The sequence below is a fragment of the Uloborus diversus genome, chromosome 9 (assembly GCF_026930045.1).
Source record: "Uloborus diversus isolate 005 chromosome 9, Udiv.v.3.1, whole genome shotgun sequence".
NCBI classification, from domain to species: Eukaryota; Metazoa; Arthropoda; class Arachnida; order Araneae; family Uloboridae; genus Uloborus; species Uloborus diversus.
The window spans coordinates 145342413-145368503 of record NC_072739.1 but is presented as its reverse complement, the minus strand read 5'-3'; the positions used below and the strand labels follow the sequence as shown (position 1 = coordinate 145368503).

General features: G+C 33.3%; 1 protein-coding gene across 1 annotated transcript in view; it reads left to right on the top strand.

Moving 5' to 3' along the window:
• The first annotated feature begins 4930 nt into the window (after positions 1 to 4930).
• Positions 4931 to 26091, top strand: part of LOC129229448 (cationic amino acid transporter 2-like) — a 38276-nt gene continuing 17115 nt past the window's right edge. The window contains exon 1 of the mRNA XM_054863756.1: positions 4931 to 6102. Coding sequence (XP_054719731.1) covers positions 5811 to 6102 — 292 coding nt within the window. The 5' untranslated portion in view covers positions 4931 to 5810. The remainder of the gene's footprint in view (positions 6103 to 26091) is intronic.

Genomic DNA, 26091 nt, shown 5'->3' with positions numbered 1-26091 from the left:
TGAATAATCTTAAAAAATAAGAACAGCATACATCAATACTATTTTATTTTAGTTTCAAAATTATGTATACAAGATTGTTAACTTAAAAAAAATACAATATCTTCCGGGTTAATTTTCCTATAATGTATATCTAATGAATATGAAAAAATATTGGATTTGTGCCGGCATCATCTGTGTGAAGGGAGAGGGGTTAGATACTTTATCATGGATCTTTTTCGAAATTCATGTTCTTTGTTGACATCATCTGTCTCCGAGGTTAAAACACTGCTCTGCTTTTTCCTTTTAGAAGGTTGACAAGTCTGAACTTCATTTCTACACGTTACGTTTTCTTGTCAAGGTCCGACCAAGTAAAAATGAAGGCCACATCAATTTGGAGGGCTCTCGACCCTCTCTCTATTCTATTACATAAAAAAGCTTTCTTAAACATAAAAAAACAACTAAATAGGAGAAATATTAATGAAGTATCCAGAGTTTTTCCGGTTTTTGAATCTTAAACGTTTTATTATTTTCTTAAAGTTCATGATTCTTTATTGCTGTGCATACGAATTTTAAAAAAAAAATAAAGGCACCGTAGGAAACAGGAGCCTCTGGCCTCGCCGACCAGTGCTGTAGTTAGACCCTGTTGTTTCTTGTACATAGTACATACTTCATGCTTGCAATTTGCAATGAAAGTTCGATTACACAGCAGTGATCAAAGACTACGATTACGTGAAACATGTGCGGCTTCTTTTCCTGCCCCCTGTACATGATTTTTTCTTGTGCGTGCATCATGCTTGCAGTGAAGACACCTTCCCTAAAAGAACGGATCTGAATTTAAGAGCTTTTCTACACTCTTTTCCCCTCCACAACTAGTCACAGGCAGAGTCGTTCTTTTCAATGAGCCGTTCATCTGAGGATCGTTCTTTTGTGATTACCCGTAATTTTAACTCGTTCATTTGGGCGACTTCGTTCATTAAAAAGTTGCAGGTGATCTCACTGCAATAATTATTCACGTACAATGAAAATGTTTTATTGGATCTACAATACTCCTGAAAGGAAAAAAAGAACTAAAATTACCTGAAATAAAGAAAATGTGCCATTAAAAATTTGATTAAAAATAGTTTATGCAGGTTTAGATGTATAAAACATCAGTACAAAGTACCAAGTCCCAAACCCAGGGGAGCTTCGGGCTAAAATGTTTGGATGGGGGGATTCTCAATTTGTCGAATGAAATTCTATTTTTTCCAAATAAAAAAGCATGCACACACATCAAAGATACATAATGTCTATTGAATCGAACGGAAACATTAGACATAATTAAACAAAACCAAGCTTAAACATTTTGTTAAAAAAAAACCTAAATGTTGCAAGTGCTCCGGTCCAAACCGGACACCGGCGCCGTTCATGTTTTAGGAGATCATACCAATAATAGTACGCCGTTCATTTTAAAGAGCCGCCTATAAAACCTGTTCGGTCAGGAACGACATATACCTACCCACAACTAATTAATTGAATTGAATTTTTTGTTATTTAAATAAAACTATATAAATAGAATTAAAAAAAGGAATGTTGCAAACAAACGCTCTCTCTGCTTTTACATTGTGCTGCCATCTACTTATTCGAATGAAAAGCTCATCATTTTACAATTATATTAGGAATAGAGACGTGGTTTGGAGGTGAGAGGGGGGGGGGGGAGATAGAACTTCTTCAGATTTTAGTGAAAATCCAAACTGACAATATTTTGCAATTTTATTTAAAAATTCATTTTTTTTAAGTTATCATCATTTGGTGAACTTTGGAGTTCCATTTGGTAAAATTATCATCATTCGGTGAAATTTGGTCCATTCGGTAAAATTATTCGGCGAAATTTGGAGTGCCATTTGGTAAAATTATCATCATTTGGCATATCATGGTTTGGAGTTCTATTTGAAAAAATTACTACCAATCGGTGAAATTTGGTCCACTCGGTAAAATTATCATCATTCAGCGAAATGTGAAGTGCCATTTGATAAAAGTATCATCATTCGGCGAAATTTGGAGCTCCATTCCGTAAAATTATCATCCTTCGGTGAAATTTGGAGCTCCATTCGGCAAAATTATCATCATTCGAAAAAAATTGGAGTTCTATTTGGCAAACTGAGACTTTCCGCACCCCCAAAAATTAAATTTCGGGGCGCCCCTGTTTACGCTATGGTAACTTCAAATTTGAAAATTAAGAACGCTATACATACTAACCAATAATTAACTTCTGTGTATTATTCAAACTTCGGTGTTAATTCTTGACTAAAAAGATTCGAAGTAAAGAAATAAATATAACGAATACTTTTTGGAAAGTCAATTTAAAATACAACGTAAAAAGTATTTTAAAATGCGTTATTTCCCTTCTCCTGTAACACATCATTTTTCTATGTTCGAAATATTCATTTTACATAATCTTTCGCATTTTGAAAGAATCATTTCACATAGTTCCCAAAGTATAAAAATGTAATTCATTACTAAGGAAATGACATACAATGGCACATCCTGATTCAAAACTTTAAGTTCTGCAATTTTTAAGTTTTTTTTACGATTATTCTTATTAATGATCAATAAGTTAAGTTTTCTGTAGTTGATTATCTTTATAACACTATCTCTCGCAATGGGGTTGTCTCCTTCAGTCAAAAGTACTATTTTTAGTCACTGAAATTGATAGAATAAGCAAAAATAATAACATGAGCCTAGAAACATTTTTCATTTTCCAAACAGTTATTTTTTTGTAAATTTTTTTAAATGTCCGATTTTTCAAACAAGGCGTGTTCTTGATGACGTCACAAATGATGCATTTTGGCGCACCTTTCTAGCGTTTCCACGTTGTGATGATCAAGAAGCGAATTTAATATTGCGCTCTACGCTTGCTATCAACCATGCTGTTGCCAATACACGTGAGTAAAGATGCGAATTAAATATTTACCTCTGTGAATGGCAACAATGAATGGCATTTCATCATTTGTGATGTCATCGGCACAAAACGTAAACAATGAAAGCACACCGATTTAAGTAATTTTTTAAAAATATTAAACTTAAGCGAATTATTTAAAACATGGTCAGATCCTATGTTTCTAAACATGCTCTTTCAGAAAAAAATACTTTAAAATTTTTGGAAACTACCCCATTCTGATTTTTTGTTTTTCGTAACCGCACTTTTACGAAATAGAAATATTACTATTACGATCACCTCAAAACTCTTAAAACATAAATTTCTTCTTAAAAAAAATTCTTTAAGCATTCTCAATTTCAAGTTATTAACTATAAGGAAGTTATGATGAAAAATTTATTTAATTGAATTTAAGTTTGAAATTTAAAGATTGAAGTTTGAAGTTTAAGTTTTGAGAATGATTAAAAAGTCATTGAAGAATAAGAGTGACTGCACCTTTTGACAAGTATTAGTATGATCTCAATCTCAGTGATGATTGTACTTATCTTTATTGCTCCAGAAAATTATTGAATTTCAAAATCACACCAATGTTAACATTTAAAAAATTGAACAACATTAAATAGTTTTAAATAGTAAATCTGCGTCGTACTTCCGATGAGAAAAATTTAAGGTGCTTCAGATATAGATGGAAATAACAAAAGCTTAAGATATTAATCTATAAATTTATCCCCTGTATCTATCTATATAGCTATATATATATATACATATACAACAAATCTATTTAATCATTCTAAATTTTAAACCATTAGACTAAGATAAAAAACAAAAAAGTTGAAAGTTAATAATTTTTTTAAAAAGACAATTTTGATAACTGTTTTATTGAAAAATCTCAGCAGTTGTGGTTTTTCTTTTCTTGTAAATTTTAATATACTTTTTTTAACGAAAAAGATCTAATGTACAATATTAAAGCCTAATTAAAAGGAATTTCTTAGGAATTCAGGTTAATTTATAAATGTAAAAAAAAAAGAAATTTTTTTTAAAAAGTAAAAAAAAGTTACTACAATCGACTCTCGATAACTCGAAGTCCCAAGGGACCGGAAAAAAGGTTGGAGTTATTGGTATTTCGATCTATTGGAAGTTTCCACAACAGTCTCAAGAGTTTGGTACCCAATGAAAACTTCGAGATAAAGGAATATTCGAGTTATAAGCTTCAAGCTATCGAGATTCGACTGTATACTATCTATGCATAGCTTAAATATATTACAAACTATTTCAATAATTCTAAATTTCATTAGTTGTAGACTTTTGAAAACGCTGTGCAGTGAAAGTAGAAACAATTGAATGTTCTTAATTTTCTAAAATGACAACTTTTACAGCTGTTTTCTTGAACAATCACAACATTTGAAAAATCTCTCTCTCTCTTTCTCTTTTTACTTATTTGAACAAACTATTATTTTTTAACGAAAAAAGTAGTCACTAATATACATTCGGTAAATCCATCAAAAAGGATTTTCATAGAAATTCAGGTTAATCCACGAATAAAACAAACTAACTAACAAACAAACAAACAAACAAAAAAAAACACATAACGAAGAGAAAAAGGTATTTTTTATAAGTTTTAACTACATTTAAAATTTTATAGAAATAAAATTCAAATATCCTAAAAGAAAAAAAAATAGTGTTTCCTGTTTTGTTCCACAAAATTGAGATAGTCGAGTTTTGTTCTTTGTTTGTTCAACTGCTTTTTAGACGCCACACTTTAAGTATAGACTCATAAACAACTTCTTTTATTTTTTCTTTACAAAATGTACGCGTAAGAGATATCTTCACCATAAAACACATTGCTAGTTTTTTAATCATACCTGCTTGTAACCACGTGCTTTTTTCGCTGCTTCCCCTGAGAATCTTACATCTGTGTTTGTTTATTACGTCACATAACTTTTCGCTGATTGGCCAGTAAAAAAACGTCACAGCTACGCCTTCTTTGATTTCCGTATTCTCAAAAGTCTTCATACCAGTATGTTTTCCCCTCTGCTCGTGCAGGGGAATGAAACAAAATACGGAAGAAATACTACTGTAATAATCTTTGGTGATTTTTCTGAATTTTGATTTTTGAGCCTCCAATTCGATTATTCAGCACTTTGCAGATGGATAAATTTTCAGCAGTTGCTGTTATGTGTATAAAAAAGGTTGTGTAATTGGAAATTCTCCTTCAATTCTTTAAGAAGAAAAGTTTGATAAAGCTTCCAAAATACTGCAAATAAAATACAATTCATTCCTGAAAATTCTGGCAGTGGTAATGCTTATGCACTCATCGAGAAATGCATTTAGAATGACAGGAAAAGAATTTTTTAGTTGATGCGATATTAACTGTTCTTTTAAAGTTATTTGTCGTCTGCAAACTTTGATGCGCTGATTTAAAAAAAGTCGTGTGCGAAAAAAAGCCTAATAATTTTAGCTTAAACATTGAGCTCTAAGAGTAAAAAATATTCGCTGACGTATAATTGGGTTAATGTAATAGATATGGAGTTTTCAGAAGTTGTTGAAGAATAACTACTGAGACAATTGCTGAAACTCTTTAGTTGTGCAGATATTTTACTCAGCTGAAAACCAACAGCTAAGCAGTGCCGTCATCAAACATTGTTTTTAAATATTGGAAGGAAATTTTATTTGCACTGTGTGTTTGTGCATATATCATCTTCTTTTGAAACACATCTGAGCGTAGAACAGAAACGTAGGTTAAAAATGTCGTAGTCATTGAAAGAATTCAAAGAGACTTTTACAAAATTCAATTCCAATCAAAGCCATAACATTTTGAAGCCTCAATAAACAAGCTGTGTAATAGCTTAAACTAGATTTTAAAGTAAATTAAAATGGATATTCAAGAAACTTCTACTTAACTGTTGAACATATCAAGATGGGTTTCGGAAGTTGGTGTCATGAGCGGTGGGTGATGATGTTGAGAACTAAACCTCAGTGTCTCCCCATGTTGACTCGTAAGAGCAGTAATCTCCAGAATCCACCGAAGATATCCATACGAGATCAGTCAAAATATGGGGATACGCTCGCTTCCTTGTTGTGCGTTGCCACTTTATGCTATAGTGTAGCCTGTGGAGTTCTTTTGGTATTCTTCGAAGCTGTGGAACCTGCATCCACAACGACTTTTGTTATTTCATTATTGGTCGCTGGAATTACTTGTATTTCAGGAGGTAAGTGAATTGATTGTTCATATTATTATTTTTGCACATTTTTTTCTTTTGATTTCTTTGAAATACTTGTTCTAGAGATTTCAAGCTTTCTAAAGTTTTTATAGATATTGTTTGTAAAATTTATGATAAAAATTAATATATTTGTTACGGACGTAACATGTCTAATATGCTAATTGCACAAAGCAAAAAAAAGCTTATATATACTAATAATTTTTGTTAAGAGAGTGCAATGACCTAGATTAACATATTATTTTGACACCTGAAGTTATACTTTAATAGTTTTCAAAGATTTGGGGAGGCAGGGAGCAGCCCCCTTGGACATACCACCATGTAAATAAATATTTGTAAAAAAAATGGTGCGTCATAAGAAGTAAAATTATCCAAAGTGAAATTCAGCAAAAGAAACGTGTGTAATTATTCTGTCAGAAATACATTGTTCGAATTTTTAACATGAACATGGGTGGGGGGCTTCTATAAGCCTAACCTTTGTTTCCCTTGAATCTGTGAGTTTTTGAGATACTTTTACACAGTTTGAGAATTTCCTCTATCTCTCACCAAACATATTAACTGTCCAATTTCTTTTAAAGTTTAACAGTTGCCTTTGATTTCGATCGCTTGTTAATAGGAATCGGCACATTTTTGCCAAAGGTGAAAAAAAAAAAAAAAAAAAAAAAAAACGGTCGAAACTCATTGGGAAAAATATATTTGGCTAACATTTGCCAAAGTAAATCTTAATTTTGCTTCAAAAATAGATGTGATTTACCTAAGGAGCAGATGTAGATAGCTTAAAATTTAGTACTTTTAACTCTGATCCATAAACTCATTAATTTTTGCAGTGATAAAGGTGCAACGCCAAAACACGTGTCCGCAGTAATCTGCAACTTGTGCTTTTTGACGTTATTTCTTACTTTACTATTCAGCACAAAAGTATTTATTTATCTAACATGACACATTCTTATCTCTAAGTTATTTTTTAATAAAGAAGTAATATCAATTTAGCTATGCTGTCAGAATGGTAGAAGTTTGAAGAGAAAAACGATAATTAATGTATGTAACATAAATTCGAAAAAAAACTTTATTAATGAAAATTAAGCAAAAAATGCTTTGTATTTCATCATGTTAAATTGAATTAACCAATCAATTGAATTTATTGCATGATTTGGAGGACAAAAAAAATTTCCTTGAGAAGAATACATGTGTATTTCAATAATTTTAAAAAATAAAATTAAATATCCACTAACTTTTTATAATTTGAAATACAGAATATCAGCAGTTTTGTTATATCATATTACATGTTATACACCATATTGTCACTGCCCATATTGTATTTTTTTTTTCTATTTAATTGGAAATATACATGTGCTACGGACGTAACGTGCTGCTTTTTGTTACGTCCGAAACAAAAAATGTTACGTCTGTAACGCCATTTTTTGAAAAACTAAAGAAACTGCAATGTTTTAAACTATGGTAAACAATTACTCTGAAGAATTGCTAAAAGGACAAAAAAGGATTTCTTTTAATTTTGATTTCTTAGGAAGTAATGACAACATTAAACTTCTTTTTTTTTTAATTTAAATTGCCTGACTTCATTGTTAATAGTTTAAACTGTACTGCAATTAATTTTGTTTATTTTCATTTTGCTATTAGAAATGAGCGTTTGAAAATGTGGTATTTTTTTCTGATTCTTATGGAGATCCGAATATCATACTTCCAAGTCGGAAAAAAATTTATTATTTAACTTTTTTTGCAATATTCTGAAAATACGTATATTTTAAGTGGTTTCACTTTTCATGGAATTGCCCAATAACATGTGTTCGAACTATGTGGTAGATCATAATCAAATTTTATTTTTGCAACTTAATAAAATATTTGATAAGACTTTTAATTTCACTAACGTTATTTTTTACTCATAATAAACGTAATAGCAGTGAAACATATTTCATGTTTATGGGACAAAATTATTCTCATTCAAAAAAAAAAAAAAAAAAATGTGCATTTTGTAACGAAAAAATTAAGATAAATCCTAACATAGTACTGAAATAATTCACATTATAATAACAAAATTTTCAAACTATGTGGTATATCATAACCAAATTTCATGTTTTCATCTTAATGAAATACCTGAAAAGACTTTTACTTTTATTAACATTATTTTTTTGCACTAAATAAACATAATAGCAATGAAATTACGTTTCATGTCATTTTTCTTGAAAAAATTCTTATTTAAAGTCACATCATTCATTACACTGCATACATTTTTAAGTACAGAATTTTTTTTTCAAAAGTTTTCACTTAGAGAGACCAAATTTTCAAAGTTGCATAAGGCTCCAATCCTTTACTAAAATCTCCGTAATTCCTATTCTTATAGCATCTGGGTGCATTGAAGCATTCGTCAATTCTTCAATTCTTCTTCTTCAATATCCCTTTTTGATTTGAAAGAATTATACAATTTTACCCCGCTTTAATAAAAAAAAGTCCCTAAAATGCAGTGGCGGAGATTGGGGAATATAAGTGCGTGGGCAAGAAATTTTTGGAAGCTGAAGACTTTACTTTTGGCTATCTTTGGGTGACTTCAGGGGGAGAGGCTTCTAAAGCTCTTCCCCAAAATATTTTCGAAGCTGAAGTACCAAAAGAAACGTCTTTGGTGATGCAAAGGTAACTTCTCGCAAATAATCCCGAAACTGGTATCTTAAAATAGCAAATTTTGGACATCTATATCTAACTAAGGGTAAGGTGTTCTGGGATTTTGCAAAATTGAATCGTTTTAAAAAAGCTAATTCAAAATAACTTTGAATGACTTAAAAAGGAAAGAAAAAATTCGGAAGTTTTCCCCGGTAAATCGTTTGGAACTGATAGAGCTCTAAAACATCAATTTTAGACTTCCATCGGTGACTACAAATTAAAATGTGGAGGACTATTCTCGAGTTTGCTTTTTAATTGGAAGTTTGAAAACACATTTTTACTGATATTAGGGTGTGTAGTGGGTTTGCTTCCAAGAGAAAAATTCAGAAGTTGAAAGCGTATAATAACACACATTTAGACCCTCTTTGAAGGTACAAGAAGGAAAGAGCGTGTTTACGTGTTCTCTTCCGGAAATTTTTTGAAACCGAAGTCTAAAAATGCAATTTTAAGCTTTCGTTGGGTGATCTCCCCAGATCCTTTTCAAAATAAAACCCAAAAAACGTTCAAGCGATCCTTAATGATGAAAAAAGTGACTTGCCCCCCCCCCCCCCCCCCCCCCCGAATCGCCGCCACTGCTAAAATGAACTGAGAGACAAAATTTTCAAGACCGTATAAGGCTCCAATCCCTTACTAAAATCTCCGTAGTTCCTATTCCTATAACATCTGGATGTATTGAAGCATTTGTCAGTTCTTCTTTAATACCCCTTTTTGATTTGAAAGGAACTGAGAAACAAAATTTTCAAAGCTGCATAAAGCTCCTAGTCTTAACTAAAAGCTCGGTGGTTCCTACTCCTATAGAACCCGGAGAAGTTGATGTATTCGTCAATTCTTCTTCAATTTCTTCTTTCTTATTTGAAGACGTTATATTGTTTTACTCCTTTAATAAATCTTAAACTATCTAAAAGTCAATTCCAGATACTTTAAGATTTGTTGAATATATGTGAAAGGTCACAAATATTTTAAGCCCTTTCAGATAGTTTAAGAGTGTGTATTAGTAGCCGCTATATATTCTTCTCCCTCTCACGGTTTTTGAAAACATTGCTTAAATTTAAAATTTTATTATTTGCATTATTTGTTTAGTGTTGTTAAGTTCTACACAGTTGTACTCTTCCTTTTAGATAAAAGGCACATAGCCTTTCAGATGAAAGGTTTAAGCTTTGGCTATGGGGGATTTTTCTAGCTATTAACTCCTTACCCCTTTAATCGTCACAGGGTCATTCCAATTCAAATCAACAAGGCACTTAACCTCACCATCTCAAATTTTCGTGAATCTTTTAGAAATCTTACTTTTTGAAATATTAAATTTAGATATAATTTTTTTTAAGCTATCATTCATAATTGATGAGTGATTCATTTTTAAAAGCAACTGTTTTTACTTGCCGGCAGTGCTTTAAAATATTATAACGCAATTTCTACGGAAACTTTAGAGTGATATATAAGACCTCATAAAAAAGAGAATGACATGCACTTTAATTTGATTTGAACTGAAATAATTTTGGAGCAAAAAAATTCGTTTCAAAAAATTTAACATTTTTTAAAATAGTAAATAACTTTCAAAACTTTTGGAAAAAAATACATGAATTTTTGATCATACAACTATTATGTTTAGTGATAGGTTTTGGAGGAATGTGAAGAAATCGAATGTAAGTTTTTAAGCATAACAGGAAAAACGACGTTTAACCGATATTTTTGAATCGGGACGTAACGAAAACGGCGTATAACTGTAAAAGACGTGTGGTCGAGAGACGTATAAACGATGCTTTGCTGTATGTGTCACTGGAAGACGAGGCAAAAAATTTATGCCCCAAAAAAATGTTTCATTACGCTCTTTCGATTGCTACATATATATTTTTTTTTTTTTTTCATAATTTCACAATTTAAAAAAAATTCTCTGAAAAATCCTAAATAAGTAGTAAACGTTAACCGAAATATCAAACATGCTTTTAGACGGAAAAAATTATTTGCCCTTTTCTTCCCGTAATCAAAATATGAGGACTTAATGTCCGCCGAAATTTTATGAAAAATCGCCAAATTTAGCGAGTTTGGGGAGAAGTGGGAGACATTTTCACGTGCATTGCAGATGGATATCCTGTTACAGACAGATTGTACCATTAGCCGACAGACACTTAGTACCATCTATTTCTCGCCAAGTCTTTAAATTTGGCGACTTTTCGTATAACTTTGGCTGACTTTAAGATCTTATATCTTTATTGTACTCTGCTAATTACCACATTATTTTTTGAAAAATTACACAATTCACGTGGTGCCCTGGTAAGTTTAACTAACTCTTATTACTAAGTGTAACCAAGAAGAACAATTTAAAGCAGTAGTAATAACGCAAAATGAAACTCTATAACAATTTAAAAATGACATTTATCTTTCTGCCGCATGGCATACAGAGATAAAATTCCCATTACATTCAACAAATACAGGTGCGTTTTGAGCGTGATTTCCTTCTATAATGATCATTATCGACAGTGACAAAATATGAATAAATAGCTGGACACTGTTATCGCTTATTACAGCAAGATTTTAGAACATATTGTAGATTATTTTTATTCTATTCAAAACTGGCATTTTTAGCAAACAATTAGGGTTTGTGTGGCGCATTGAATTGTCTACAGCAGTGGTGCCCAACATTTTTCTACCCAAAGGCCTCATATCAAAATCGTTCTCCGGGTCCAATCATGTATAAAACATTTAATAATTTTCTAAATAAAATGGGAAAATATGGTACATTTAAGAAAATTGCAAACCAGTAGTTGTTGTTAGCATTACATGATGCCCTTATTTTGTTAACTACATCTCCTTTCCAGAAACCAATTTCTGAACATTTGGCTCCGAATTTGAGACATAGTCACTAATCGCGTTTTTCGATTTGTAACATTGAACAAAACAACGGGACACACGGATCAATTTCGCAAGCCAGATGTGGTCCGCGGGCCGTAGTTTGGGCACCACTAGTCTACAGAAAACAGACAGTAATTAACAAGTGCATTACTGCCGTGTGCAGGTAAAGGGCAGTAACTGCAAATTTCATTTGTCATTTTTTTGCATATTTGTCATCTATTGTACGTTATCTTTACTGTACAAGCTTGCATATTTGGTTTCCGCTGAAAAAAAGGCCCGAAAAAGACGGCTAATTCCAACATTTTCCTATTGTTAGTATTGAATCCAAAACGCGTTTCTTCAAATATCTCGAAAACTCATTTCTGCAGATACTGCCGTTTACCTGCACACGGCAGATTATTTTACTGTCCCCCCCCCCCCCGCTCCCATCTTGTTTACGTCTTAAACAATATGCGGCAAGCATATCACTTGTAAAACAACAATGTCCCTTCTCTTCTTCTTCTTTCTTTTTTTTTCTTTTTGATCACTGCGTATTTTCATTGTCAAAATCGTATTAATTAAACTGAAGTTTCACCGGAAGCTATTATTATCTTAGCACTAACACAGAGCAAATTCTGACATGTTTTTACTTAATGACAAGCGTTAAGAATAAAATTGAGAGCCATGCAGCTCTCTTCCTCCATCTGCTAAGTCCTACTTCATCATATATAACCAGGTAGTGAAGGAATCGAACAGCATCCTTCACACGACAGTCAACTCATCAGGCACGCCAAAGATCTGCCCCTACCATTCTCATAGATAAGTTGGTAAAACTTTTTAGCTGATTCAACTCATCCGGACATTGCCAAGCGTTCGCGTTACGCACAAGTAAACTAGTTGAGTCAACTTGATTCCGTTTAATCAGCTTTGTGGAGCAGCTGCTCAAACAAATGTGGCTTTTTAGAAGACAAGTTGATTCAACTATGTCGAGTCGTGTAAACACAACGAACACAACTCCAGTCAACTAGTTCACCGGTATCTTTTCGAAAGGGGACTCAACCAGGAGTGCCCCCCCCCCCCACTCCCTAAGAGCAAAGGCGCACCCCCTTTAATATTGTGAAAAAAACCCTCAAAGCAAGAGCCCCCCTAAAAATGAGAAAAATACCCGTCAAAACAACCTCCCTAAAAATTGCAATGGCACAGTCTCTCCCCCTCCAGGTGGTCACCCCCTGACTCAACTAACCGCCTCGTTTATAGGATGCCTAAGTTGAATCGTGGCTACGCCGATGCTTCACACTCAGTCTTTGGAGAATGTTTAGATGTTCAGTGCCCAATCATTTCTTTATTTTTACGACTCTAAGAATGGATAGTAAAAAGTGGAAAATATTCGAAAGTTTTTGATAATTTTTGTTTGAAATTCTTCTTTTTCGATGGTTCTGATTCAGCCGAGGCATGATTATTATCCATCCCAGAAATAGTAGCCATCTCAGAGTCTTTCTCCATTTTTTTTCTTCTCATTTCTATGAATTTAATTTCTTCTCTTGTTCTTCAGCTTTCTAATTCCTTTTTTTAAACTTAAACTAGCTTCTTTTATTCTGTTCTTGGGTATTTGTCTCGAATTTCCCAGTTAGTGATGAAGTTTGGGAAGAACTGAGTTAGTGAAGAATTGGTTTATGAAGAAGAGGCTCAAAGCAATTCTGAAGAAGTTGCATGATGAACTTCCATTTCTAAATGAAGTGGTTCTTCAGGAAAGTTTTGTTTCAAATCTACTGGGAAAGCCTTACTTCTTGGTTACATTTCTTTTTCAACATCACTTTCTGTTTTGTCGTAGTAATTATCTAGATATGAAAGAAAGTTAACGCCAGTTTTGAAAATCCTTTTACTTCTGTATCATGTTCATTTCTCAGAACTTTTTTGCTTGTTACAAACATACTGAGGAGGCGGAAATATGCCTATCTTGTTCGAAATTTGTTGAGTTTTCCAGCAGAAATGCTACAATTGGACTGATTACACTGCGTGCAAAAAATTAAAAAAAAAAAAAAGCCCTTCAAACTGTTTCTGACATAATTCTTGCTGATTCTTATATGAAATGACTTCCTGAATCTAAATATGACCACCTTTTGGAAGTGGCGCCTCCCAATTTTTTCAGTTTTCGACAGTTTTGTACTTTTATTTTAAGTTGAAGGGAAAGGGAGCATTATATCAGCCATTAACACTCTTCTGGGGGGCTAGAGAAGTGCTAATTTCAAAAGTATAAACATTTGGAGTAAGCTCGGAGATTTATGGTGGTATCCCCCCCCCCCCTCCTAAATATTGTAAAACTCATTAAAAATCGGTATTTTTCCTCTAGGTGTTTTTTTTTACATTCTTTCAAATTATTTTTCGGCATAAAAACAGGATACAGGACTTACTCTTATTTACGATATGTATATATATTTTTTTATTACAAATATTAGAAGCATCCCATTTTGCATAGTCAGAGTCACATCGCAGATCTTCAGTTAAGAACCTTCTCGTACTATTCAACTTACATTCATAGTTATAATTAAGATTAAAAAGAACTTAAATGTGCTTACAATATAGCATTAAAGTATGTTTACATTCCTGGGGATGCACCGCCCGTATTTTTGTTCACTATATCAAGAAGTGATAAACAGTGGAACTGGTACTGTCCGACCATCACGAGAAAAGCCACCGCCAAAATGTCTGCGCCTGTCTACTGCTATAGCAACGAGGCGCGTCTCATTTTTGCAAGGAAAGCTTAATGTTGGAAAAACCCGTAAGACGACAAAGGCGAGCAGACGACTGGCGAAATGACGCCAAAAAGCCTTACTGCTACCCCTTGCAGAAAATGTACGAAGTCCGTTTCTATGGCAGTAGACGGGCTCAGACTTGACGGCGGGAGCTTTTCGCCAGACAGTACATCCCAAGAAATATCAATATTTACTATAATGCTACCTTGTAAGTAAACCTAAGTTCATTTTTAATCATAAACATATTTGAAAACAATAAGTTGAATACTGTGGGAAGCGGCTCTTAACTGAAGAACTCCAATGTGATTCTGACTATGCAACATGCGATACTTCCAATATATATTTATTTATTATTTTAATTAACAACATGAAACTTTCTTCGGGCATAGGGGTCGTAGCAGTGAGTCCGATTTTCTGGTTTTTCGTCGAAAAATAAATGAGAAAATCTTAAAACAAACCCCTAGAAAATTTTAAGGTAGAATACCCCTATGAGTCTCCCAACTTATTCCAAATGTTAACGTTTTTGAACACTTTTCCGTTTTTTAACTCCTCATAAGAATGCAAATGGTTAATATAATACTGTCATTCCTAAATAAAAATAATGGCTATGAAACTGTAGAAAACTGAAAAAATTGGATGGCGCAATTTCGAAAAATTGGAACGTGACGGGGGACAACGGTGGTCATATTTAAATTCAGGGACTCATTTTACAAAAGAACCAGCTTTAATTGAACCAGAAACATTTTGAAGATTCGCTATGTTTTTAATTAAATCAAGTGTTTGTTTTTCGCAGTAACAGTTTAAGAAGCAAAATATTTGGCTTTAGAAAGCCAAAGAAGCCCATTTTAAGAAAGAGAAGCTAAGAGATCTTTCTAAATAAACTGAAAGTGGCTCTCGAGTTTTGAATCAACAAGTCATAGCAATTGTCATGAAAAAGTAGTAAACAATTCGCATGTAATGTGAAAAGATGAAACGCTCATTTTTTTAAAAATAGATTTTCCAACTGTATTCCATGTCATAACTTTGAAACGAGATGAAAATAATTCTGCTTTATAAAATTTGAGTAATAATTTTCAAACTAGCATAAACTACTACTAAGTCATGAATTTAGTCAATTCGGTACGTCTTCAATGCTAATATTTCAAGAAAAGTTATGCGCTTTTGTTTTATTACTTTGTGCAGCTGATTCAAGAAAGAATTTCTGGCGTCATTGCTGCTGCTAGCTTGAAGGTTGAATGCTGACATTTCCATCTATGTGGGTGTCAATCGCCTTTCAGGTGAAACTTAATCGCTCGCTTTTGTGATTAAACAGCTGTCGCTGATCTTCGTAGCGCAAGAAATGTATATATTCCCCCATCAAATTATTTCTGTAGTTTTTACGATTACATTTAGCAGGGGTGATTGTGAGCTCATCAAAAAATACCTGAAAGTTTCAAAGCGAGAACGGGGGGGGGGGGTAATCTTTGGCCCCTATCACTTAAGTGCACCATAGTGTTAAATAGTTCTGAGTCAAAATAGTGTGTATACATTTGATTAAAATTTTAATGGGTTACTTAGTTACTTTTGAGCTGGTGTTATACAAAATTATCTTGACACTTGTCCATCTTAAGGCTCTTGCAGGTATATTTGATGAGTATTATATAATTTTTAAAAAAATGCGGAGGTAGGGAGATAAAAGCATAACAAAAAAAACATAATTTCGGTAATTTCGGACATAAAAATACCGGAAATACGTCCGAAAATACCGGAAATTCGGTAAAATACCGGAACACAATCACCCCTGATTTAGGTATATATGTCTCCAACTTTGCAACAGAGTGGAGTAGTGGGTAAACGTTGGTCTCTTACACCCACAGGCGCAGGTTCAAACCTGGATTCAGTCTGTGGGATTTCAAGATGCAGAAAATCGACAATGTCTATGTCGTATAAAAATGCGGTATGTAAAAAATCCCTCGCGTACTCGTTTAGCTTGGAGTGCTCTTGGCAAAATTAAACTTCTAGTGCAGTTTCGCATCGAAAAGAGCCCAGATGCTTCCATCTGCTGGTTCAACCGTGCGTCAAAATTCTCGCGGTAATGGCATCCGCCGATATTGGTGCTACATGAAAGAATGGATGCTATATCGGGGGATGGACTTGCATTTTTTCTGCAAAAGGTCAGCCTCTAAAGCAGCCCCATTAGAAAGAAAAAAAGTACATAAATTTAGATGCCTTCCACCCCCCACCCCCCTTAACGATGAGTTCAGATATTAGTGTAAATGAAATAAAGAATGTAAGACACTCAATTACCACGGAATGCTTTTTTTCTTTCACTTCTTTGTAATTTCCTACACATTAAAATCTGTGTTTTCTGGTCTTCATTTCCTCAAGAACACCCGGGAGGTGATTTCCTATTTTAAAATATAAGGCAGCTATCTGTCTCTCACCTCATCTCCTTAAGAACGGTCAGAGTTTGAGGGTCAAAACAGATAGCAAAGGATTCGAAATTTTATGAGGAATTTATTTGCTTAATTGAATTAGGTTTTCACTGGATATGTCCATATTAAATGGCAAAAATTTGTTAATAACGAGGACATTCACATCATTGGTTTAAAATAAAACTTGTAAAAAAAGTGTATGTAAGCCTATGTGAAATTTAAATCAAATTATGACTTCTTCTATTTACAGTTTAAAGTAACCGAGTTTAACCTTTTGAATTAAATGTTCGCTGACAAGAAAGGATAAAAAATTTGAAGGTCAAACGCTTTCGGTTCTTTAATCCTTTCTTGCATTCAATATTTGTAAAAATCGTTAAAAAATACATAGAAGAGAAAAAAAATTAAAGAATGGAAAATTCTAAGTAATATTCCATGTCAAATAGTGTACATTAATTTATTGATCTAAGCTACTTTTCGAATTTTTTCGTTCAATTCTCAAACGGTGCGCGTGTGTATGCTTTTTGTTCATTTATTGTTTTAAACTGTAGCGAAGTAGCGGCTGCATTTCAAAAGCAGTTTGTAGTTGCTATATTTTTAAAAAAGTAGTTGCAGTACTAATTAACTACATTTGGATCAAAGTAGTTATAGTTACAAAAAAAATGTAGTTTTTCCGACCACTGATTGCAAGTAATTCTGCCTTAGCCCTGACTTAGGAGCAGTAACTTACTGCTTAAATAAGTAAGCATTTCCATTAAGATCGCTTGTCGTTCACCACATACGGCCTACAACATAATTCGCAACTCCTGAGCTCGAATACGCTACCTTGTGGTGATTAACAATAATAAAGAGAAAGGTAAAACATTCCATTCCACGTGTGTGTGTGTGTGTGTGTGTGTTTTTTTAGGGGGGGGGGGGGTTAGTTACAGGCTTCAGACAATTTATGATGTAATGTAATTTCAGAAGAATAAAAAATAAAGCTTCCCACAAACACGATGAAAAATTACTGTCATTCACTAAGCATCAAAGCAAGTTATAAGTTACGGCGTGTGTTTGTTTTACCTTTTTCATCCGCCATTAGACAGTGACTGCAGCGCCCCCTATAGTTTATTGGAGTTGCGAATTATTAAGTCTAGCAGGTGTAGGTTCATAAGTATGCTCCCAATAATCTAATAATTTGGGCACTAAATTTTGGAATAAATAGATAGTTGCCCAAACGTTGGCGATGGAGCCAAAATCTCTCGTATCAAAATGTTCCCCACAATTAAGTGCCTAATTTAACTTGAAATGATTTTATTGACTTTAAATGCAAAAATATTATGCAGATTTTTTTTATAAAAGTCTTACTTCAGTCTTTCAATCTACCGCGAAATATAACATTTGACTTACTTTAAAAGTACTTTTCTTCACGAGCCAGAGTTTTCGCAAAAAAGAATAGGCATAGGCATTTTCATGATCTGAAAAAGTGACGAATTTTGTTTGACCAGAAAACATGTGCCACGAAAAAAATTTTCGTGATTCTTAAATTTTCGCGATTATAATATGCTCGCGAAAACTAAAGCCTCACGAAAACAAGTGCTTTTACAGTATTATAATCGTCGATTTTGAAGTACAGTCCGATTTTTCGACGTGATGAGTTTTACGATTTCACTGGCTGCTACGACACATTATTATTATTATTATTAATTTATTTTTTTTTTAAACAGTAGATTTGCTCACTCTTAAAATCTTAAGTTTAAATTGCACTAGCTGCGTTGCCCGGATTTGCCCGGTTTACCTTCAAAATAAAAATTGTGTCAAGTGACGTATATTCAACAATCAGGCTTAAATAAATAAATAAAAAAAAAACATCATGCAAAATTTCCTTCCCAAACAATGACGACAGGTATTAAAATACTTTTAAGAAATTATAAATCGAGAACAATGGATTTAAAAAGCGTTACCATGGAAACACAAAATAAAATAAGTTTTAAGAATTAAAATGCGAACGAAAATGGTTAACTATTTGAATGGAAATGAGATTTTTTTTTAATGAATTAAAAAGGCTTATAACTTTTTTCCTTTCGAGATAGAAGCTTAATTTTTCTACCATAGGTCAAGATTGATCTAGAGTAAAAAATGTCACTTTTTCCAATGGTGTCAAAACAAAACTGTGGGACAATTCCTCCACTTTTCATTGTTAGATTTAATGAAGAAAGTAGTGCCTAAATTTCAGCTAAGCCTAAACAAATTCAAGCTAAAAACGTAAATAACTCCCTTCGTAATTAAGTTAGAACATTGGAACAAATTGCGTAGAACGCGGAAAATTCTACTCTTTCCAACAATATATAAGATAAAAGTATGCCAGTAAATTTTTCACCCCCATATTCGGGAATTTATGTGAAAATTGGGCCTAAATTGGAATAAAAAAAGAACAATTCATCGATTTTTTTTTTTTCGAACTGATCTGCAAACCTTCTCAGGACTTAAAGGAACAAACTGTGAAAATTTCAGAAAAATCGGCCGGATAGTTTTCGAGTTTTGCGAGTTCAAACTCACAGACGCTTTTTGGAGACTTCATTTATACTATGTAGAGATGAATCAAAAACACACTTTCTGGAAGTTACCTCAAAATGATTGGCAACGATTTACCTCATGCAATTTAAGCAAACCCGAGCTCTTTTATGGCACAAAGTGCAAATGATATCTGTCTCTGAATCATTATTCCCCACGTGTCATCGCAGAAAAAGAGTCACCTGTTTGGAAAAAACAAACCACCTGTCCCCTGAAAATGCAGCTGGTCTCAAATAGTGGAGTGACATTTATTTTATCAGACGACCATTAATACGTGACTCACGCTCTTTTCTTTCATGCAGACCGACATGCGTCTTCTAGAATTTAATTTAAAATGTAACCTAATACTGAGTTGAAAGTAGGGATGTGTCGTTCATGAACGAACGGGTAAAAAAGAACGAATCCTTAAAATGAACGGATCCGTTCGTTCACTCAAAAAATGAACGATCGTTCTTTTGAACGGTTAGCAGTTTAGAACATTGTATTGAGATGCACTTGTGATAAAATCGCATCACATAACTTCCTCTTACACCAATTTAATGTTATTTCCCAATTATTTCCCCATATATTCCATTTTACTTTTAGATCATTTTAGTTATCTTTCCATCTAAGAATATTGCTAATTTATTGAAACATATCGAATGTGTGTGAGTATGTCGTGCAGAGATCACCCGCAACTTTTTCAAATGAACGAGTTTAATGAACGGTCCTCTGATAAACGGATCATTAAAAAGAACGGCGTTGCCCACCTCTAGTTGAAAGTTTCTAAAATTTTTAATTTGAACAATTTTATAAACTTGGATAACTGTTATAAGAAAAAAATCCTCTAAGAAACCATAATGGTTTTCTTTTTTTTTTTTTTTTTAGCTTACTTTCCCAGTAAAAGTCAGAGAAAGAAGAAAAAAGCTTAAAAATATCGCAAAAAACAAAAAAAGTCAAAAATAAATTAAATAATTAAATAAATATCGAAATATAAAAAAATTGAAAAGTAGGGTATTGAGATGGGGCAAAATGTCTGTCTGTCTGCCCCCCCCCCCCTCCTCCCCCCCCCCAATGAATTTGAGTAAAAAATCGATTCAACCTCTTTTTTTTTTTTTTTTTCTTCGAAAGATCTTGGCGAGGACACTTCATTCCCATGCTACATTTTTTTATTTGAACAATTTTATGTTCAATTTTGAAAAGTTCAAAAAAATTTAACATTAGGGCCTACGGGGAATTTCAAGGCAAATATAAATCCCAAGTTTAAAAGCGAATTTGCTTGAAATAAACTTTGTTAAAAAAAGATCTTGATAAAGAACATAGGGGGGGGCAAAGGGATGTAAGGGGCAAAATTAAAAAATTTGGAGATAACCAGAACACGTGGTAGGTGAACCTCTCCTCTAGCAGCCCTGGTAGTTGCTGCTGTAGAGCATGAAAAAAAAAATATATTAAAAAGCCTACCTAGGATGTTATCTTTAAACGCGTTTTACTCAAAACTTGAAAATGTCCTCTTACATTCCTTTGCACTGCCTCATATTTAGAAAATATCTTTTTTGATTTGAATAAATTCCGTTCAATTTTGAACAGTTCAAATCCCTTAACATTAGCGCCTATCGGGAAACTGAAAGTCAATATAGATTCCGAACTTAAAAGCGGATTTACTTCAAACAAATTTTGTTGGAAAGAGCTCTTGACGAACATCTCCCGACTCCGACTGTAAGAATTTTGGGCCACCTGACTCCGACACCTGTACCCAAAATTCGTATCTGACTCTAACTCCGTAGCTTTGGCAAAAATTTAGACACGGAGGGGAAATGACTGACTTCGACTATGTAAAGACTTCGACTCCGACTCCTTTTTCGAAAAATAAGTCCGACTCCGCAAACATTGCAGACTTGCGAACTTTAAGGAAAATTAATCGATTCCAACTCTTAAGTCTTTGAATTAAAAACCTTCGACTCCCGAATGTGACTCTTTTAGCCTAAAATGAGATTGACTCCGACTCCACAGCCATGGTTTTACTTTGAAAAAGTTATTGTTGATATGATTTGTTTTTATTGAGCAATCACGATTGCTTATTGCTTTCATTTGACTGTTTTGGCGTCCTATCATTTTATTTTTCCACCAGCACCCTCTGTAGCACCACCGTCGACCGGATCCTCACGATGCAGCTCCTATAGCAAAAACCGTCTCCAGGTTGCGTCCATATCCTACACACACGCGCATACATACACACACCTGCAAACACACATACATACACACACCTGCACACACACACACACACACACTCATGCCTACACACAGACACAACACACCTACACACACATGTACACACACTCATGCCTGCACACAAACACAAACACACACGCATACATACATACACACACACCAGTGGCGTGTCGCCCAAATACCAGAGGGACTAGGCTGGTCCCTTAAATATTTGCCCCTTCAAAAAAATTACCTTGCAGAATAATTTATTAAGAAAAAATGTGAGCAAAAAAACAAGTTTATTAGAAAACGCTACTTCTTTTACTGCCTCTCCCTCCCTTTCTCCCCTGTGTGCGACGTTTTAAATGGACTTGTCCGAGTGACTAGCTTTTAAGAACCTGTTCCCCAGATCTCATATAGCTCTGTTAGATCCTTGGCGTTCGCTCGAAAGCTTATTTGATTATTTCATGCATTTTTTAAACCAACGGATAAATTTTTGTTTCCGTACCTAGTGTACATGTTTCTATGTGAGCTTCAGGAAACAACAAATTCACTAGTCAAAGTTATTTTCCTGCGTCCATTGTGTTTTTCTTTTGTAATGGAAGGGGACTCGGTCGAAAAAACAAGTCCCCAACTGGACGTAGTTGAGGAGCATGCGCAACAGCACAGACTGTCCCGGAGCTCGGAAGAGAATTGCTGCCTGCTGGACGTTCTCGCAATCCGTTCGTTCGGAGCTTTGACTTGACCAAGAGAATGCTCAAATAATTTCACAGAGCAGGCCTACTCCTGACCTAGCAATATCTGCGAAGCTAAAAAATTACAATCGGCATTTTAAGAAAGATTACTTTGAGACTGTTAAATGGCTGACTGCTTGTAAGTCAAGAAAAAAATTATTTTGCTGGCCCTGCGTCCTTTTTGAAAAGGAAAAAAGCGTCTTGAGTGCCAATGGATTTTCAGATATGAGCAATTTCCACAAGGCAACGATTCGTCACGAGAAAACCCAAGGACACTACCAAGCCATTACTCAGTTGAAAACTTTTGGTAAAACTCGAATAGATTTTCATCTTAGTGAGCAATGTTCCTCATCAACTTTGAAGCATAACACTGAAGTTGATAATAATAGGGATGATAATATATCTATAAATATTTTTACTTTTGTGTATCGTAATTTACCGTAACCAACTAGTCCCCTAAAAAATATTGATCTGCACGCCACTGACACACACACCTACACACGCTTACCCACACACTCATGCCTGGGCACAAACACGCACCCCTACATACACACACACACACACACTCGTGATTGCGAAAAACATAATTTGAATTCAAGAAGCCAAAATTCAAATTAATTTATCTTTTTTTCACTTGAAGTTTTAACTTATGTAGCATTCAGTGTTTGGCAGAGAAATTCGGAGTCCTTTATGTTTCTACCATAAAGATATGAGCAGACGTTTTTTTTTTTTTTTATTTCATTTTATTTTATTTATTTATTTATTTATTTATTTATTTATTTATTTTTTTATCATGAAAATTATTTCTTGACATTTTGTTGTTTTTTATTTGTTTTAAAAGTATATTTGTTCATTTTTAATTACTTTTCGGCAACAGCGGAAAAACAAACGATTTTGTATTTTTGACAAGTGTATTTATTTTAATGAATTTTCAATTCTTTTTTTTTTTTTTTTTTGAAAGCGAATAAAGATGTTTTTCAATGGGAAAAAATACATTAGCTGCTTTGTTTGAAAGGTGTTGCTACTTTATTTGTTCGTTTGTGTTTATTTTTTACTCATCTATTTCTTCAGATGAGCGAGGCGCATTATTATTTCTAGAATTCTAGTTAAAATGTTAAAAAGTTACGTTTGCAATAATTTGCTATTTTAGTTAATTTTGATAATATTGATCAGGTTCTAGATTTTCGATATTGGTATACGGGAAAGTAGGCTCGTTTAGTTCTGGACGGATCTTTTTGTTTTTTTGTTTTAAAATCTTCTTCAAATGCTTGGGTCCCCAAAAATAAGACATACGTAAATAATTTCAAGAGCGCCCAACTGGGAGGGGGAAGGGGTCATAGCGCAAACTTTATACCAAGAACAACTCAAGAAATAAAATTTTTAGACAGAAGTTTAAAAAAAAAAAAAGGTTGATAATGTTAAAATTATTTTTGGTCCATGAAAATTTAAAGTTTACGAATAAAAAATGAAAACTTTTCAGCGTAGAATCAACTTTAAATGAAAACTTTTAAAGTAGATGAACTATCAAATTTTCCTTAGGCCTTTGGAAAATCTGAATTAGTACTTCGTTTCTCGTACCATTCGCAACTCCAGAACTCGAATACGCTACCTTGCGGTGGTTAACAATACTAAAGAAAAAGGTAAAACATTCCATTTCACGTGTTTTCTTTGGGTTAAATTACAGGCTTCAGACAGTTTATGGTGTAATGTAATTTCAGAAGAATGGAAAAGAAAGTTTCCCACAAATACGATGAAAAATTACTGCCATTCACGAAGCATAGATGCAAGTTCTAAGTTAGGGCATTTGTTTGTTTTACCTTTTTCGTCAGCCATTAGACAGTGGCTGCAGCGCCCCCTATAGCTCATTGGAGTTGCGAATAGGAGAAAGCGAAACAACCATTTCATTTTTAATACAAATGATCATTTACACTTAAATTTTATTTAAGTAATTCTACGACTACAAACATAGTTTTTACTCTTTCAAATCAAGTTCCCTAGAAAAGTATTGTATACAATAGTATTTGCACTAGATTTTTTTACATTCACCCTGAGATTTCAGTCGATATGTTTTCTAAAAAATAACAATTTCAAGTTTAAGTAGAACTAACCATGGAAGGAACTGAGGACAACTAAGTATTCTAAATAGAGAAGTGCTTTCTATTTGCGAATTCTGCTATGGATACATAAAAAAGCACAATTTTGTAATACAAAATATACTAAGCTTTTAGGAAATTTTTATGATTTTATTAAGAGTCATTGTCTGTAAGGATCAGGCAGGTTGTGATTGTTGACATTTTTAATTTTCTTTATTTTCACATATGTTGTTCCTTATCATGAATGTAATGTGTGTGCAAAATATGAGCTTTGTCTGCCTTACCGTTTTTGGGAATTTAAATTTTTAAATTTAGGGGGAGTGGCACATTTTTGCGTGTTTTTCAAATTTGCAGATTTTAAAGTTCTTGTTGCTTTAAGCGCCCCTATAATGACATGGATTTTTAAATTCTATACTATTATATGGTCTTCTTAGATACTATTACAGCTGTCAAATCGGTGTCACTACGAGGGCGACGGCCACAAACTCCGTTTAAAAATGACCGAAAATAAATTTTTTAACTACATTCAATGCCAATTTTCTCAAAGCGCCTTCATGATGACACCAACGTTTCTACATAAATTCCTAGCTACACTTGCATACATCAAAAATATGTAATAAAATTGGTGTCACTATAAGGGCGCCAGAAGATATTGGAACTTTTATGTGATGAATTTCACAAAAATGCAAATGTTTAAAATCTAACTACTACTCTCGCACTCATAGCAGAGATCTGAAACTAATTAAGTTTGATAAACAACATGTTCCTCTAACATATGAAATAAAAAAATCGGTGTCACTCCTATTACTTTCGGAAATATATTCAGATTAAAAAAAGGTCAACTTCCACTCTTTCTCCGGGATACCATGTTTTCCCAAGCTTTAGTGCTACAAAATTACCAGATATCAATAAGAGATGACAGTCTTTCTGAAACTGGGTGATTTGATTCTTTATGTTTCCTTTGTTTTAGTTTACGTCATCCTCAAATTATGTTTCAGATTCTGAATGCTCGCTACATAATACATTATGTTCATCACTATTTAAGACATTATGTTATAAATAGTTGCCTTTTTAATATAAATAACAGATAAAAAATTAGTATGGTTGGAAAAATATGAATATTAGTACGACTATTTTAGCCATAATGCATGCTACACAATACGTCCATATGTACATATATCGATTTACTGTGTTTCTAATGCTTTTTATAAAGCTTTTTTTTATATAAAAAGCATTAGAAACATTATTTTAGGTGTCACTACTGTAATTTTATATTAAAGTTTAAAACAAAACGTGCAAAAAGCCATTCGAATTAGAAAAGTCTTTTTTTAAATAACTCCATAACATACTAATTTCGAATGATTATATTTCCGAAAGTAATAGGAGTGACACCGATTTTTTTATTTCATATGTTAGAGGAACATGTTGTTTATCAAACTTAATTAGTTTCAGATCTCTGCTATGAGGGCGAGAGTAGCAGTTAGATTTTAAACATTTGCATTTTTGTGAAATTCATCACATAAAAGTTCCAATATCTTCTGACGCCCTTATAGTGACAGCAATTTTATTACATATTTTTGATGTATGCAAGTGTGGCTAGAAAATGATCTAAAAATGTTGGTGTCATCATGAAGGCGCTTTGAGAAAATTGGCCTTGAATATAGAAAAAAATTCATTTTCGGTCATTTTTAAACGGAGTTCGTGGCCGTCGCCCTCGTAGTGACACCGATTTGACAGCTGTAATAGT